The following is a 17,588-nucleotide window of genomic DNA, read 5'->3' as shown; positions in this document are numbered from 1 at the left end:
CAGGCAGCCAGCCTGTGCCACGGGCACGGGGAACGAAACGGCTCTCGGCAGAGGCGCTCCACGCAGAGCCCCAGTGAGGGGAGAGGGCTGAGCAGGGGCTCTGACCAGCAGCGGCCAAAAGTCTCTGTTGGCCCGAAATCAGAGGCGAGGCATCGGCAGGGACAGTTCTCTTTCACTGGGGATGAGGTGAAAGGTTTTGCGAGTTGAGTGCAAGAGTGCACTTCCAGTCAGTTCACTCAGAATTAGTGTTTTGGCTTAAGCCGTTACTCTGCATCAGAGCAAGCAGTGGTACACAGACCGAAATCAAACCAGGAGTCACCAACAGCTTTGAAGGCAAAATGCAAACTCCTCCTTGTGAGAAAGCTCTCTTGTTCCCCCAAATGCAATGTTGTCAGAAGCAGTGGAAACACTGCCAGATCTGCCCGTGCCTGTATTCTGGCATGCCACAAGAGTTTCCTCAGGCACTGCTGGGGACACTGGGTTAGGAACAGGAGACTGCCAGCCCAGAGCTATGAAACTGGTCAGTTGGTTCAAGGTCAAGAAAAGCCTGATTTAGCTGATTTAGCTTCTTTCACTCGCCTGTGATAGAAGTCTTATGACTGCTGCTTGCCTTGAAAGACTGTTCTGCACCACTGGATGCAGCAGGCACACAGGCAATGCATGATTTCTTCTGCCATTCTGTCAGGGCTGCCTTTCCAAATTATAAGCATTAATTAAAACCAGTAATAGCCTTATGTGCCTCTCTTCCCTGGTATTCCCTTCAGAAAGTCTCAGTGAATTTACCATTTGTCAACACAATCATCTGTTAGTAATTTCATGTGTCAGGAAGAGCCAGTACCAAGCCCCTTCTGCTGTGAAACTGGTGCCATGGTTCACTGTTCTCTGTTTGTTATTTTGATGCTGTGTTTTAAGAACAGCTTTAGAAATCTTTTCTGTGAATAAGGTTAAAAGAAAAGTGATCTTGATAAAGATGAAAGAAAACTGCTTTTACTGAGAATCTCAGGGAGGTTTTTTTTTTTGCCAAGATAAGCAGTGCATGATTTGACTAAGAGAGCTGCTGCTGAGTATTGCATGAAGGATACTCCCTTTATTTTGCTTACTTTAACAGACACGTTGGTTTTAATTCAGATAAAATAATTCTCCACTGATTTCAAAGGACAGTTCAGGCCTAGTAAGCATCTGCCCTGAAAAACAAACATGCAGAACAGTTCAACAACTACAGCTAAAACTGAAAAAATAAGAAAAGCTTGTCCTGATGTCTGAAAATGCAGAAAAAATGGGAGTTTAGTGTGAAAATTGTAATGAGAAATGTTACGGTACCATAAATTAACTATTCTCAGACACCTGAGCCAGTAAAGAAAGACAGAGAGGTCTGTCTGGGAGCTTTAAGATGTTGTTTAGGGGAATGGCCCCAAGCACAGCCAGCCACACACACTGTTTAGGGTGGGTAATTCCTGCCTTGCCACAGGACATTGCCCACAGGAGCCACAGAAAGACGCAGCAAGGAAAACATAAAATACCATGTGCCCACTGATGTGCCTATGGGTTTGCCAAGGCTGCCCTCTGCTGAGAACAGCCCTGAGAGACAGAGAGGTTTGAAGCAAAAAAAAAAAACCACAGCAAACCAGAGAAGCAAAAGGAAAATATTTGTGTGTGACCTGTTGGCTACAGAATCCAGAGCTGGGGATTCAGGTGTTTTAACATTCCACCTAGGCACCTCAAATATTAACACTGCAGCCTCTCACGGCTGTGTTTTGTTTTGTTATGGTTTCAGCTGGCTGGTAGTATTCCAACTAAAGTGAAGACTAAACATTAACAGAATTCTAGAGCCAACTATTAAGTGTCAGGTGTATTTCCCTGCATTTTGCAATATTTAATGTTTATTTCTAATGATAACAGCAACAGAACAGAAAGCCCAGCCGCTAAAGAGTCAGCATGAAAATGTTTCACAAGATGTATGCACTGCTCAGCTAAACAAAAGGCCCCCAAACTTGTGTTGTATTATGTTCAAATACCAACTCCACCTAAAACATTTAAAAAACAGAAACCCAGGCCTATGAATAGTTCAAGACCTGCCAAGTCCAGCTGACAGCCCACACATGAGAGTGTCCTGCACAACATGGTGTTTTCCCCCAAAACCTGAGGCACTCATCCAAAGCAGCAGAGCAGATTCCCAGCAGGTGCCACTGCCTGCTACCAAAAGTGGTGATCTGGTATCTGTCCTGGTTCTTCACACTCACTGTTCCATCAAACTCCCTCAAAACACCTGTGCAGCAAAACTGTACCAAACAGTGGGCTTTGACTTTACAAGTGGCAAGAGAGCGATAGCAAACATCAGCAGCCCAATGCACTGGTACTCAGCACTCCTCCAGTGAGTCAGTGGAGCCCAGCATCCAGAGCTGCACACAGGGCTCCCTGCTGCCAAGTGAGATGGAGTGGTGGAGATCTACCCTGTGCCATCCTTATGTCTGGTGGATGAATGTTTGGGATGGCTATCTGTCTTTGTTCCAAATACTGAGGTGCCCTGGTTGCGTCCTCTGGAGCAGAAAGGCTGCCAAAACACCAAAACCCACTTGGCCTGGATCACCCTGGCACACTTCTGCAGCCACAGGCCATGATTATTCTAAGGGCAGGCACCTTCCTTATGAAACACTTGAAATAACAAGAGGGTTGTGTTATACCAGTCTTCAGATACAGCAGATGGGCATTTGGGGCTACAGGCCCTGATGGGAGAATGCAGGAGCCAAACTTGGTGCAGTCTGCCCAAGGTGTGTGTAGGGAACCATGGCAGAAACTCTTCTCAATCTCAAGAGAAGCTGTCAATTGTGTTGCATTTTGGAGCCAAAGCTGGTAGGGTGCAAACATTGCCCATCAAGGTTTACATCACAACTCCTCTTTTTCTTCCTCAGGCCTCTGCGGAAGCCTCTGCTGGCTCCAGCTGGGTCACGCCCGGACATGCAGGGCCACATTGGCCCACACTGCATCTTCTGCACTGGAAGACGAGTTTTGGCTAACTTCAACTCTGAACTTTTACCAGGAACCATTTTGATGATTAAGCAGGTCCGTTTAACGATTAATTGTATCGATCTAAAGTTAAATCACCCGCTTTAGTTAGCTATTCTCACGGTTCTGGGAACCTGCCGGGGGCTGTCTGTCACATGAGCGGATGGGACGAATGACCGCCCGACCGTGTCCGTTCAAAGACCCCGTTCAGAGCCGCACAGCACCAAGCCCAACGAGCCCCAGCCGCTGCCTGCCGCAGCCCGCCTTTGGCGTTAGCCGCCGCGGCGGGGCGGGAGCGGGCCGCTCGGAACGACAGGCGGCGCAGCCAATGGAGACGCGCTCGGCGCTGCCGCCGGCCAATGGGAGCGCACGCACCCCGGACTGTTCTAGAAGGGGCGGGGAGGAGGCGTGGCCCGCCCCTGCCCCCGCCCCCCGGCGCGGCACGCGGCTCGCCCCGCCCCGTCCGGCCTGCCCCAGCGCGGAGCGGAGCGGAGGCCATGGCGGTGAAGGCGCTTAACCCCAAGGCGGAGGTGGCCCGTGCCCAGGCCGCGCTGGCCGTCAACATCAGCGCGGCCCGCGGCCTCCAGGATGTGCTGAGGACCAACCTGGGCCCCAAGGGCACCATGAAGATGTGAGGGATCCCCGGCGTCTCCCGGCGCGGGGGGGTGAGGGTGGGGTGGGTAGGTAGATAGGCCGCGCGGGCAGCCGTTACGGCCTGAGGGGAAGCGTGAGGGGAGAGGCCGGGGGAGGCTCGGGGGAGGCCGGCACGGCGCTCCTGCCTCCGCCGTGCTTTGAGGAACAAAGAGGCCGCTGGGCCCGGCGGGGCTCAATGAATGGAGAGGGAGTTGAGCGGGCCTAGACCGGGCACGTGTGGCGGGCCGGGGCAGCTGCTCACCCACGTTGTCTCGCCCGCAGGCTGGTGTCGGGGGCTGGAGACATCAAGCTGACCAAAGATGGCAATGTACTGCTGCAGGAGATGGTGAGCTGTTTCTTGCTGCCGCGGGTGTGTTTGGGGAGGCAGGAACAAGCTGGTTTTGTCAGTGGCTGGCGGGAGACCGCGTTCCTTGCCGCCCTCATTCTTCATTTCTGTAATATGTACAGGGCAAAACGGCCCTTGGGAGGAAGGTAAAAGACTAAGTGCAGCTTGGTACGTGTTTGCAGTTTCTCTGCTCATTTGGCAATTTAAGAGGCAACACTTTTGTCACCTTCTGCTTTGCTCGTGAGAAGCATCCTTTTATTGTGCTTGAACAGCAGGCCTTAGGCAGCAGAGTTCAGCGTGGCCGCATGGCCTGAAAAGTGTTTAAATCTAGGTGATGAATGCAGCTCAAATCACTTTACTGTCGAATCTGGGGTTATATCACTGTTACTTAGGGTGGGGTGAAGATTACAGGAGCACCTTTACTATGCTGGATGATGGCGACATGACCAGGTCCAAGGCAGGCCCAGGGTCTTGGGGCTGTCAGGCTGCAGGGAGACCCCATCCCTGACTGAATACAACCCCTTAGTGCCTGTGCAGTATTACAGTCCATTGACTTGTAATTCAGCATTAAAGTATTGATGTTAATACACATGATAATGTGACAGACAAGAAAAGAATAATCTTCTTTCAAACTAGAGGTAGGACTTTAAAAGAAAATCACAATAAAAAGCTGAACAACAATGTAAGTGGCCATGTTGGATTTTTATCTCACTCTAGTGCTGAGCACCAGCCTTTTCAAATGTGGATACTGTTCTGTAGATTCATAGATTTCAATGTATATTAAAATACACTTCAGTCCTTGGAGATGCTAGGTGGTGTGTGTTCCTTATACTAAAAGGTTGGCTACTGTAAGTAACGTGAGGTCATGTGTAGTGGTGTGGAGTTTGGCCAGGCAGGAGTGATGCATATAGCAGAACACCAGATGTACTGCTTGGCAGAGGAACTCACAAGAAAGAAACTGGTTGAATATTGTTTGGTTCCAGAAGAGTGAGTAAAGCAAGCTGCCAAAGGCATAGCAAACCAGTTAGTGTATGTGCAACACTGATCATGCAGAGATTCTTAAAGCAGCTGTAAACATGCTGGTGTTAATGTCAACAAGTCTAGTTGTGATGCTGCATTCTTTGCCTGAAGGGGAAAAGGGCTCTGTCAAGCTCATAATGAGCTGAGAACTAGTTTGGCTCTTGGCACTCAGCATTTCTATGCATAGATGCATAATCAGAGGGGGGAAATAGTGTTACATGAATTAATTCAGTTAATTTATTGCCAAAGTGATTGTTTTTAATTGCTACCGTTTGTTGGAACCTGATAAATTGACATGAATCATAAAAGCTAATCCTTAAATGTTTTGCTTAGCTGATTTCAGGTTGCTTGTGTCTTGTATCAGTGCTGTAAGACTCACTGTTCTGCTTCTTACTTTGTCTAGCAAATACAACACCCCACAGCCTCCTTGATAGCAAAAGTAGCAACAGCACAAGATGACATCACTGGAGATGGCACCACTTCAAATGTCTTGATCATTGGAGAGCTTCTGAAACAGGCAGACCTTTATATTTCTGAGGTATGTGTGCAGTAGTGCTTTTGTAGGTGGGCAAGTTAAAAGCTTCATGGGACCATTCACCTTGGCTTGTTTAATGGTTGATGCTCATAAGCCAAAGGTGAAAATGAATACATCTGCTTGAAATAAGTGCACCACAGAACTTGTAAATTGAGGTAGAGTTGGAGAGGAGGACTTAAGATTTGTTCAAAATCAAAACCATATTATTGTGAATTCTGTGGCTTCTAATAAAGTTTTGTTTGATGCCTGCTGTTACTTACTGTTTTGTGAGAGTTTAAACACATTGATTTGCGTGTTACCAAGGAGATCCTCCCTGATAGATATCTTAGATTGCAGAATAACATTCATATTGCACAGTGAACACCCAAGAGTGCTTTGTAGTTCTTTTGGTTTCAGTTCTGTGCTATAATAACCTGTACTTTTCCTCTGCATTGGAAGGATTTGCATTCCTTTTATATGTATTCAGAAGCACAGTACATTTTCTTTGTAGGATGCATATTCCCTATGTTTTGATGTTACCTGGAATGGTGAAAAAAACATAATGCTGTTTTCTGCTGTCTAATGGTCTCCCTTCTTTTCTTGCATTAGGGTTTGCACCCTAGAATAGTGGCAGAAGGATTTGAGATTGCAAAAGAAAAAGCTCTTGAAGTTTTGGAGCAGGTCAAAGTAACCAAGGAAATGGACAGGGAGACCCTTATAGATGTTGCCAGAACATCCCTCCGTACTAAAGTTCATAGTGAGCTTGCAGACATCTTGACAGAGGTAAGTGTATGTGGCTTTGCCTCTTCTTGTGTTGAGAGGTCCAGCCTTTACAGTCCTGTGATTGTTAACTTGAATGAAGAGTGGATCAGAAGATGCACTTTGCAACCCTAATGGTCGTTTGGGGGCTTTTTTTCCCCTCCTCTCTATTGCAGGCTGTAGTGGACTCTGTCCTCACAGTCAGAAAACCAGGAGAGCCCATTGACCTCCACATGGTAGAGATTATGGAGATGAAGCACAAATCAGAGACTGATACAACGTAAGTAACAAGCATCTTTGAGCTTCACTTTAATGATGCCCTGAGGCTGGAGTAGTCTGGGGTTTTGTTTTCTTCTTAGGGCAACTTGAGTGTCTTAAAGCTACTACTGGGAAGTTACTAGGGATGGGGTGAGGGAAAGGCATAAATTACCTAGACAGCAGAAGTTCCTCACTCACTGAACATGATACCCTAACTGTTTTTTTGAGTAGCAGAAAATGACACTGGGTTAGAGTTTAACATAACAGCATTGAATAGATGCTGTTTTGTCTTGGTAATAAAGTCTGTGGCTCACTTGTGCCTGGGCCTTGTATCTGCTTGTTACAAAGATCACTCGATAGATGGAAGCAGGCTTGTAGTCATCTGCATGGACACTGCCTAGGCTGTGTACTTAGCTCAGTGGCATGGACGAATTCTGCATTAGCTTTCCCTCAGTAGCTAATGCAGTCAGACACTATGCCAGAGCAAGCTCCTTTTCCACACCAATTGGCAGGCTCCTTACATGAGAAGGGACTTGCCTTTGGAAGAGGGATACAGAATTGTCACTCACTGCCAGCACAAGTGCATGGGCAGTTGAGTGTTTGACCAGTTGTGCTGTCTATTCTCTGACTTGTCTGCATGCTGTGGAAGGTGTCTTGTGTACGTGCCTGTGGACATACAGAATTCTTTTTCATCTTGCAGGCTGATTAGGGGGCTGGTTTTGGATCACGGTGCTCGTCATCCTGACATGAAGAAAAGAGTGGAAGATGCTTATGTCCTTACTTGTAATGTGTCTCTAGAATATGAGAAAACGTAAGTATGCAGCAACGAGGTGAGAAGCAGAAAATGCTGCTGTGCTGAAAGACTTTTATTGAGGGTATGCTTAAATAAAAGCTGAGAGTACTGCACAGGGTCTTCCAGAGGGAGGCAGATAGTGTAGAAAGTGGGACATAAATGATGCTCCTTGTGCAGTTCCCTGGATATGGGAAGCTGAGAAAAATGTCTTTTGAGAGTCAGGGGTTTCATAGTGATTTTTATTCTGTTTTATTAAAGAAATGCTAGAAATCCTTCCTGTTCCTTGGGCAGAATTTGCTATTGTAGAGCAAACATCTAAATACACTTCAGAGTTTGCTTGGCTTCAGGTGGTGCCTCGTTTCTTGTAATGGAAGCGCTCTGAACTAGAGAGCATGCTGTTTTGAGAGTGGATCTTGGTTTGGTTTGATTTATTCAGAATGTTGCTGAAAGAATTGATTCCTTATATGCAGTTCTGTTTCTTAGGCAGAGAGGATGGTCTTTCTAATTACTCCTTTCTTGTCTTTGTCCTCTTCAGAGAGGTGAGCTCTGGATTCTTCTATAAAAGTGCTGAAGAGAGAGAGAAGCTGGTGAAAGCAGAGAGAAAGTTCATTGAAGACAGAGTGAACAAAATCATTGACTTGAAACGAAGAGTCTGTGGTGATTCAGATAAAGGATTTGTTGTGATCAACCAGAAGGTGAGATGGTGTAACTAACTAGGACAGTTAATCTGAAGTGCTGGCTTCTTGGCAAGCCTTTGGACTTGCTTTGTGCAATTCTTCTGGCAGAAATCAGCCAGAATTTAGGCCAATGGACTTGTGAACATGTGCATACAGTTCTGACTTGGGAATCTTCTTTGAGCCCGAGGAAGAAATGCCTCATTAGTATCTGACTGAGAAAGAGGTTTTTTAGCTTTTTCTCTACCCTGATGGTCACTTTCTTTGTTTCTAGGGAATTGACCCATTTTCCTTGGATGCACTTGCCAAAGAAGGAATAGTTGCTTTGCGGAGAGCTAAGAGGAGGAACATGGAAAGGTTAGTTCCCAGGGAGAGGAGAGGGTAAAATGACTTTCTCTTCCAAACTCAAACAGTGAGTCCAGTCTGGCTTACTTTTGTGAAGAGCTCTTTCGCGGAGCAGGAGCAAACTGTTCCAAGCCTGGGCAGTGTGGTGTTCTGCATGCTAAAATACTATTGTTGCACTGGTGACTCCACATTTTACTTAACACACAGCAAGGGCTAAGCTGTATCTGTTCTCTCTCAGACTGACCCTTGCCTGTGGTGGTGCTGCCATGAACTCTGTGGAGGATCTCACTCCTGACTGCCTGGGACATGCAGGGCTTGTCTACGAGTATACTCTGGTAGGTATAACTCTGCTTTCAGCTGAAGAAAGCTGGCATCAAGTGAGGCCTGAAGTGCTTGAAGAGCTATACTGGAGCCTTGAATAAAGGCTGATGGCATTTCACAGCCCGGTGTCCACTTGTATATGTATGTGTATATCACAGTGTTTTTTTCCTGTTATGTCCATGTTATGCTTTTAAGTACAACTGAGAAATAAGGTTCTGCTTCTTACTGTTTCTTGAAGGGCTTTTAGTGCAGAACTGAATCTGAAAGTGTCCAATTCCTTTATTACATGTGTATGTTAATATCTGACATGAATGCACTCCTGGTCTCTCACAGGGTGAAGAGAAGTACACCTTCATCGAGAAATGCAACAACCCCCGCTCTGTTACCCTCTTGATCAGGGGACCCAACAAGCATACGCTGACACAGATCAAGGACGCAGTAAGGGATGGTCTCCGTGCTGTTAAAAATGCTATTGAGGATGGTGAGTCTGCTCTCCTCAGTGATGCTAAAGATCTGCTGTTGAAACTCCCCAAATTGGTCAGTTTTTATGTCAGCTTCCTCGGTATCTGATGCAGCTGGACCCCAATCTATGTGTTTCAACATGAAATGCTTTTAGTTCTTGTTCTTACACCTTGTATTTTACAAGTAGTTGACAACTTGTGCAAGGTGTCTTGTTAAGGATGAGAAAAAAAAAAATCAAGCTACATTAAAAGGTAACTGTTCAAGTTGAATTAAATGCTGATTGTGAAGTCTCAGTGCTGGTTTTTTTTCTTCCCTTGCAGGATGCGTGGTCCCAGGAGCAGGGGCACTAGAAGTGGCAGTAGCTAATGCTCTTGTCAAACATAAACCTAGTGTAAAAGGAAGAGCCCAGCTTGGAGTTCAGGCTTTTGCTGATGCTCTGCTCATCATTCCTAAGGTATAGGGACCTCCTAAGTAAAGTGGCTTTAAAGCACACTGAGACCTGTTGCTTTTTCTGCTGGAAGTCGCTTCACCCCGTGAAACCATGTCTCTGCTCTCTCAAAGGTTCTGGCTCAGAACTCTGGTTATGATCCCCAGGAAACACTTGTGAAGGTTCAGACAGAGCATGCAGAGTCAGGGCAGCTCACTGGAGTTGATCTGAACACTGGTAAGAACTTGAAATAATGGGCTGAGGCTCTGGTGAGAAACTCATGGCTCAGCTCCATGAGGAATCCATCAGGTTGCTGTGAATGCAGAAGGCCGTTCCTTTTGTCATTAAAAGTGGTGCAGAATGCTGTGGCAGGGGCCCTGCTGGCAGCTGTGGGGTGTTATGGTATTCAGATGCACTCTGTTAGAGCTCTTTGTGAAGATAAAGCACATTTTTAACACCACAGTGCAAGTAGCAGGCAAAACCGTATGTCACACAGTGGGAAGTCTTGCTTTTGACCCTGTAAACTGGTTATTTAAAGTCTGTTCCACCTCTTTTGTAGGTGAGCCAATGGTGGCTGCAGCAGCTGGAATCTGGGATAATTACAATGTCAAGAAGCAACTGCTACATTCATGGTAAGTGTTGCGTTGTTTTCACTTTAATGGGTGATGGTTAGCGTAATGTGGAATCCAGGGGTGCTATGTAGAGGGATCAGTCCAAAGGCAGAAATGAAGCTGTTTTTACTGTGTTGGGATGGATGTTCTAACCATGTGTATTTGATATTTCCAGCACGGTGATTGCTAGCAACATTCTCCTAGTGGATGAAATCATGCGAGCTGGAATGTCCTCTCTTAAAGGCTGAGCTGGCTCTGCCGTTGGTGACAGCAGTCACCTCCAGCAGTGCCCCATGGAATGGCTCTTAAGAAGTCCACCCCAAGCCACACTCTGCTTGGCCATGGTGGATCTTCCCAGCAACAGAAGGTTCTCTGCTTTAATGAGCAGCTGCCCCTCCTTGGTAAACACGGTCACTCAAAGTATAGCAACTGAAGCTAAGATTTGGCGCTAAAAGTGAGCTATTTATTTTTAATTTCACTGAGGTGTACCCCTGAAGTTGCTTTCCTTCTGTCCAATAAACTCTTACGTTCTGTGCTCTGTGTGTGTTGGTCTAAAGCTTGTTCTGAAATATTCTGCCCCCAGCTGCAGTTTCTGGCTGCCAGCTTTGTTACTCCTTTAGATAATTGCCATGGCAGCACAGCTCTGCTGCTAGAGTCGCCTGGGTTCAGCCCTGCAGTTTCACATCATGAATCTGGTGTAAGCTTCACAGACATACTTGCTCTCAGACAAAACTGCACCATTTATAGATTACAGGTCAGGTTTAGAACCTCACACAAAGGGGTTGGTGAGTTAAAGTTTGGTTTATCACCGAGGGGAAGAGGATTCTGTAGTATGAAATTGTTTTTCTCTTCTCCTGGCTGTGCTTTGTGCTGGTAGGAGCCGGCAGCCTCCCTGCCAAGGCAAGCCTGGCTGGCTCAAGGACTAAAAGCAGCAAACTTGTAAAGCCAAACCCAAACGGAAAGACGCTGCGTGTAAAACAGAGGCGCCTCACGGGGCGGTGTAGCAGGAGCTTTGCCGTGTGTGGAGGTAAAACGCTTTCAGCCGTTCTCTAAGCGGTGGGAACGCAGCCCCTTTGCAGACGCGAACGCCCGAGAGTCGCAGGGCACTGAGGTCTGGAAGCGAAGGGGTCGGGGCGGAGGACCCGGAAGCACTTCCCCGAGCCTCAGCTCTTCCGGGTCGGGTCCCGGCGGTTCCGTTTCCCGGCCGGGCCGATGGGGCTGGCGGTGCTGGTGTGGTGCTGGGTGCTGGTTAGCGGCCAGGCCCTGCGGGGTGAGGCGGGAGAGGGTGCTGCTGCCCTGGCTTGTGCCGGGAGCCCTGAGAAGCTGCTTGCACCAGTCCCCGCAGCTCCTCTTTCTCCTTCCCTTTCCCTTAATTGCAGGGAACCATTAATTTGGAGGCGCTGCATTGCGGCTTGCGCCTGGCTGAGCTTTTCCTCTCCCGGAGGGGCTGCAGAAATGTGACTTTAGAAGACTTTTAGCTTGTTACCCAAATAATACAGACCTGTGCAGATGCTGACCATAGTCGCGGTGCTGCACCCCGCCTCCCGCCCATCCAGGGGCTTTCTGGCCAGTAATGTGTGCTGCACTGCATGGTGCTGTTTCAGAATGACAGTTCTCTAAAGGAGTTTCCTTGCTTTTAGCGTTTGGAGAGGATGGAAGCATGGTGCAGCTGCCTGGGGGGAAGTTTCAGATGGGATCCAGTTCCTTGGAGAAGAGGAATGAGGAAGGGCGTTTCAGGGAGGTGACAGTGAAGCCCTTTGCTCTCGACAAATACCCTGTCACAAACAGGGAGTTCAGGTAGGAACAAAGGTTTGGGCCCACTTTCCTGTCGGGGCGGTGGGTGTTGGAGTTGGTCCTGGGTCCCAGGGTCTGGAAGCCAAGGTGCTCCCAGCACCTTCCTCAGAACCCAGAAATGTGTCTGTCAGTAACAAACTGCCTCAGTGGGTGCAGAGTGAAGCACTGTACCAATATAGGTTGCAAACGTGCTTCCTGCTTTCCCACCTCTTTGCTTTTCTGCCTTTTCTTTGCCCTCTTCTCTTTGTCCACTTTTCCCCCTTCTCTTTTCTCCATTTTCTTCACTTTTTTTGTCTTCTCTTTTCCCTGCTTGTCTTCCCCCACTTTCCTCACTCACAGCTATACTACTTCAGGTTCCAGGGTCCTGTAGATTCCATTTCCATTTGTTAATACAGAAGCACTCTCCCATGTATTTTTCACATGTTATTATGCAGTGCACTAAGAAGTGCACTAGGGAAATGTCTTCATTTGCTTGGCTTAGCCCTCGTTGGTACAAGGAACCAACATAGCCACGCACCAGTAACTGCCCAGAAACACACAGGAGTGGCAATTATTGCAGCTAAGGCAATAGGGAAAGGAATGAGACAGGAGCAGGGTGAGATTATTCAGCAGTACATGGCCTTTTCTTTTTGCATCCTGGGGATATTTAACAGCAGCCATTGGTTTTAGTGGCTTTTGAGGGATTTTTGATCTGTGTGGTTGTTACACTGCATGGAAAACAAGGATGCAGGATGAGGTTTTTTATGTGCACAGGTAAGAAAAATTCTCAGATCTGTCAAAAGATGTAAATCAAACTGTTTGATCTGTTAAATCTCTGTCCATCTTACTGAGCTGTGCTATGGAGGAGCTGAGGCTCTGCAGATGAGTGTCTGTAGGTTGTGTACCTTTTGTCTTGCTCTGAGCTTGCTGCATGTGCAGATCACTCTATTTGTGACTCTTGAAGAACTCTTCCCAGACACCTGATGTTGTTGTATTTATACCAGGGAGTTTGTTAGGCAAAAGAAGTACAAAACAGAAGCAGAAGCGTTTGGCTGGAGCTTTGTCTTTGAGGATTTCGTCTCGGAAGAACTGAAAAAAAAAGTCACCCAAAAACTGGAGGTAAATCTAAATCTCCTGGGGATGAGTTTCAGTGATGGTATTTCTGATCACATCCCAGTCTGACTTTACTAAGTGAAAAAAACAAACCAGAAGGAGAGAGCTTTGCTAGTGTTACTTTCCCACTGAGCAGCAGCTTCCTCTCAATGCAGAGTTTGACCATTCTCAGCGATATTTTTTAGTCTTGGGTTGGTTTGGATTATTTTGCATTTGAAACTAATAGCAGGGTTGAGCCTGGATTGATTTATGGTGCTTCTCTGTTTACATCCTCTCTGCTCTCAGACTGGACCCATGAGATGGTGCAGTGAGTTGAGAGAGAGCAAAGTGCTTTTCCAAGTACCTTGTTAATGAAACCTTAAGCCAGAAGTACTAGCCAGCATGGGCTTCTTGGTAATTAAAAGCAGACACCTCTACTCTGTTGGAAAGTGCCATCAAAATGCCTGAGATAACCCAGCTCAAACTGCAACTTTTCACCATTTCCATACTAAAAAATGCTCTTCTTTACATAGTGCTGCTGTAGGGGTGGTGTTCAGGGGAGAGTTTCAGCTTTAATCTGGTGCTGTTTCTTTTCCCAGTCTGCTCCTTGGTGGCTGCCCATCGAGAAGGCTTTTTGGCGACAGGTGAGTAAAAACCTCCCTGGTGTGGTGAGTCCATGCTGGGAGCCTGCCCACATTAGTGTGTGCTGAGCCTCACTGACTGAAAATGGGGGAGGATGGCATCTCTGGTTGCTGCATGCTCCCTGCCTGGGTCCTCTTTAATTGGTAAATGTATAAAATGAGTTACAATCTGTATGATGTGATTCCTCCTAGCCCTCAGGCCCTGGCTCCAGCATAAAAGACAGGCTGGATTACCCAGTGCTGCACGTCAGCTGGAATGATGCACGGGCCTTCTGTGCCTGGAAAGGGAAGAGGCTCCCAGCAGAGGAGGAGTGGGAATTTGCTGCCAGGGGAGGACTGGAGCGTACGTACCACAAGCTCTGACTTTCTAGTCCAAGGCACTGAGTCATGTTAGTTCTGCCAGATCCAAACCTCCATGTAGGAATGTTTTCAGAGGTTAATCTGAGAGGCTAAACCACCTCTTTTGGCCTCATCATAAGAGGAAGAAGAGGTTTATGTTTGGTCATGATGTATCTTTCTAAACAAAGCGCTTCTGCCAGCTAAAGGCACCATTTAATGGGTCTGGGGCAAGGAGCAATGCCTCTGCCCTCCCAAGTTGATGTTGGCATGAAGCAGCCACTGGGATCACTCAGGGACTCCCTGGCACAAGCAGTGGTTTGTGAAGAGGAAGCTGTTGCTAATTCCTGTCTCTTCTGGCCTCCTTGGCAGTGCCTGTAGGGATCAGACTGAAAAGTCCCTCAGTGTCCTGAGCTGAGCAGAAAAGGTTGCCTGTAAAAGCCTAGTTAAAAATAGGCAAGTGCAGAGCTGGAGTGACATGAGGATAATGAGTATCTCTTCCTCCCTGGCAGAAAGGATGTATCCCTGGGGAAACAAGTTCCAGCTGAACCGTACAAATCTGTGGCAGGTAAGATCCTAAAAATCATTCCATCTACCCTCAGCGCTCCTCAGCATGGTGTTTAACTCAAGTACCAAGGGGGTGTGTCTGCCTGTGCACGCTGTGTGCTCCTGGAAAGCAGTGCAGACTTACCTGCAGGGTACCAAAATTCAGCTTCTGGTAGGTTTTTCAAAATACCCTTAAAGGGAGCAGACTCAGCCTGGCTTCCCTGGGAAACCAAGATTTCAGTGCTTCCAAAAATTCAGGCATACATTTGTTTGAAAAGGAGATTATTTTGGGAGAACAGTAAGGGTGGCGAGACACTGTAACAGGTTGCCCAAGAGGTCATAGATGCCCCCTCCCTGGAGATATTCAAGGCCAGGTTGGATGAGACCTTGAGCAACCTGATCTACTGAGAGGTGTCCTTGCCTATGGTGGGGGTTTGGAACTGGATGGTCTTTGAGGTCCCCTCCAACCTAAACTATTCTATGATTCTACAATCTCTGGCCGGAACTCATATTGCAAACAGCACCTTTCTGCTCAAATGTCTTGTAAGGAACAGGTCAAGATGGAAGTTGGCAATGAGCAACTGCTGTCTTCCAAGGGGAAAGGGATTAGGAAAGGTTTCTATACAAAAGGAATGGTCAGGCATTGGAACAGGCTGCCCAGAGAGGTCGCCGTACCTGGAGGTGTTCAAGAAATGTGTAGAGCTGGCACTCTGGAACTTAGTTTAATGGTCATGGTGGTGCTGGGCTGATGGTTGGACTGAATGATCTCAGAGGGCTTCTCCAACCAAAACAATTCTGTGATGCTATTATGTGGAGGGTGAGAGCTGGCAGAAGGGAGCCAGCTAGTGTAAGGGGGATTCGAAATGGATGCTCTTTAAGGTCCCTTCCAACCTAACCTATTCTGTAGTTCTCACAGTCAGAAATGCCATCTAGAGTTAATTTGCAGCTGAGAGTTCTTTCCATTACTTAAGTGCAGCACAGCCCTGCAAGTAGCAGGACTGCTGTTTTCTTCATGGTGGGTCCATGCCCTGAGTGCTCTCTCTTCCCACAGGGTGCTTTCCCCCAGGCAGACACAGCTGAGGACGGTTATCACGGCGTCTCGCCTGTGGCAGCGTTCCCTCCTCAGAACAACTACGGTATGGAGCAGCCACTCCTGCCCTGCTGTGGGGGATGGCATCTGCTTCCTAAATTAACACTAGTTATAAAATCCTGTGGTTGTGCGAGAGTTTTACATACAATGTGGGATCACCTCAGCATCTTGATAGAACAAGCCAAGCCTAGCAAAACGTTGATGGTTGTCAGTGAAGTTGGCTGATGGGCATCTAGTGCACTTCAATGCACTAAACCACCTCTGAAGTCAATTATTTTGCTCATCAGTCTGACTTACCTGATTGTTCTGGGGACAGCAGATGCCATGCCCTCATGCAGATGGGAAACAATGAGACACAATAAAGGTCCAGCTCTTAGCAGGGGCCAGTTTGCAGTGCAGTAAAGAGCTTCTGGTTCCCAGTTTCACCATTAAACAATGCTCTGGCAGTGATGTTTTGAAACATTGTATCCCCTCCTGCACACCAAGCTGCTTTTGCAGTCCTTGCAAATGTGCTCTCATAATCCTCATCCAAACCCATCCATGTCTCAGGGCTCTACGACCTGCTGGGAAACACCTGGGAGTGGACAGCATCAGAGTACCTGGCTGCAGGGCTCTCCTCGAGGCAGCGTGCTCAGAACATGAGGGTCCTGAGAGGGGCCTCGTGGATTGACACTGCTGATGGGTCTGCAAATCATAAAGCTCGTGTGACCACCAGGTAGGCCTGGGCAATGCCCAGCTGCTGCTGCACAGCCATTTCTGGCTTGGCTTTATAGAATTGTTTCGGTTGGAAACGACCTCCAACCATATACCTAAGATCAGCACAGCCACTAAAGCATGGCCCAAAGCATCGTGGCCACAGGTATATTGAATGCCTCCAGGGACAGTGACTCCACCACCTCCCTGGGCAGCCTGTTCCAATCCCTGACCATGCTTGCAGGAGAGAATTTTTTTCTAATCTCCAACCTAAACCTCCCCTGACACAACTTCAGGTGATTTCTCTGATATTAGGGAGAAGAGACCAACCCCTACTTCACTCTAACTTAGAGGGAGCTGTAGAGAGCAATGAGGTCTCCCCTCAGCCTCCCCTCTCCAGACTAAGCCACCTCAGTTCCCCTCAGCCACTCCTCACAAGCTTTATCCTCCAGACCCTTCACCTTGTTTGGAAGCAAGTTTTATTTTAATAGTTATTTTGTTTGTTCCTACTCAACTTTTTGGAGAAGCAGGAAAATGTTTTCCAAACACTGCTGAAGATTTTCCTGCTATAAACATGCTTCTCCAATCATCAGTATTTTCCATCAAGTGTTTAGAATGAGATGGATTTCTTCCCTAGTTACTCTAGGGAAGTGGAGGATTTGAGGATTTTTTCTGGTCTGTTACAAAAGGTGATGTTGAATTATGTAAGTGTTAATTAGGGAAGATGCCTAATTTTGGGTCTCTTTTTTTTTTTTTCCCAACTGTGAGAATGGGGAACACACCAGATTCAGCCTCTGACAACCTCAGCTTCCGCTGTGCTACTGATGTCCCTCCAGTCAGGGCCAAGAAAAGCTGGACCAAACCCGAGCTTTGAGGAGATCACTCAGGAAGACCTGAAGGTATTTTCTCCTGTGGAGATGACCAGCACCCCACAGCAGTCACTGTTATTAAACCAGCACCCCACAGCAGTCACTGTTATTAAACCCAGACAGTTCTCAAAATCAAAATACTTCCAGCTAGAGCTCCTTCTGTACTGGGATGCCTGGGCCGGAGCAGTGGTTGGGAATGGCAGGCAGGCAAGTTTGTCTCATCTCCTCTCATGTGGTTGATATTCCAGATCTCCTTTTGGTGTCCACTTGAAATAAGATGCCAGATGGGGCTGCCATCAGGGGTGGCTGCAGTGGTGGGAGTGATGGGGGCACATTCCTGGAAGGGGACTTGTACATCGGTCCCCATCTCCTTGGGAAATCT

General features: G+C 47.4%; 2 protein-coding genes and 2 non-coding genes across 4 annotated transcripts; all 4 read left to right on the top strand.

The window, feature by feature from the left end:
* The first annotated feature begins 3,456 nt into the window (after positions 1–3,456).
* On the top strand, positions 3,457–10,704 carry CCT6A (chaperonin containing TCP1 subunit 6A). Its single transcript, XM_064166596.1, has 14 exons — positions 3,457–3,634; positions 3,919–3,982; positions 5,406–5,540; positions 6,126–6,299; positions 6,452–6,555; positions 7,234–7,344; positions 7,862–8,021; positions 8,275–8,357; positions 8,584–8,680; positions 9,000–9,147; positions 9,449–9,582; positions 9,690–9,792; positions 10,115–10,187; positions 10,342–10,704. Exons 1-14 carry the CDS (start codon positions 3,501–3,503, stop codon positions 10,412–10,414), a joined length of 1,593 nt encoding a protein of 530 aa, XP_064022666.1. The 5' UTR covers positions 3,457–3,500; the 3' UTR covers positions 10,415–10,704.
* Positions 5,887–6,018, top strand: LOC135187781 (small nucleolar RNA SNORA22). The gene has a single exon (XR_010307442.1). It is a non-coding gene; the product is annotated as a small nucleolar RNA SNORA22 (small nucleolar RNA).
* Positions 6,955–7,091, top strand: LOC135187780 (small nucleolar RNA SNORA15). The gene has a single exon (XR_010307441.1). It is a non-coding gene; the product is annotated as a small nucleolar RNA SNORA15 (small nucleolar RNA).
* A 100-nt stretch (positions 10,705–10,804) lies between the features above and the next one.
* Positions 10,805–17,344, top strand: SUMF2 (sulfatase modifying factor 2). Its single transcript, XM_064166598.1, has 9 exons — positions 10,805–11,436; positions 11,807–11,963; positions 12,944–13,058; positions 13,631–13,675; positions 13,865–14,015; positions 14,521–14,576; positions 15,606–15,690; positions 16,194–16,359; positions 17,106–17,344. The coding sequence occupies exons 1-9, from the start codon at positions 11,379–11,381 to the stop codon at positions 17,209–17,211; spliced, it is 939 nt and encodes a 312-aa protein (XP_064022668.1). The 5' UTR covers positions 10,805–11,378; the 3' UTR covers positions 17,212–17,344.
* Positions 17,345–17,588: the final 244 nt, after the last annotated feature.

This window comes from Pogoniulus pusillus, chromosome 27 (assembly GCF_015220805.1).
Source record: "Pogoniulus pusillus isolate bPogPus1 chromosome 27, bPogPus1.pri, whole genome shotgun sequence".
Lineage (NCBI taxonomy): Eukaryota > Metazoa > Chordata > Aves > Piciformes > Lybiidae > Pogoniulus > Pogoniulus pusillus.
The sequence above is the reverse complement of the archived record's forward strand: the minus strand, read 5'-3'. Positions and strand labels throughout refer to the sequence as shown.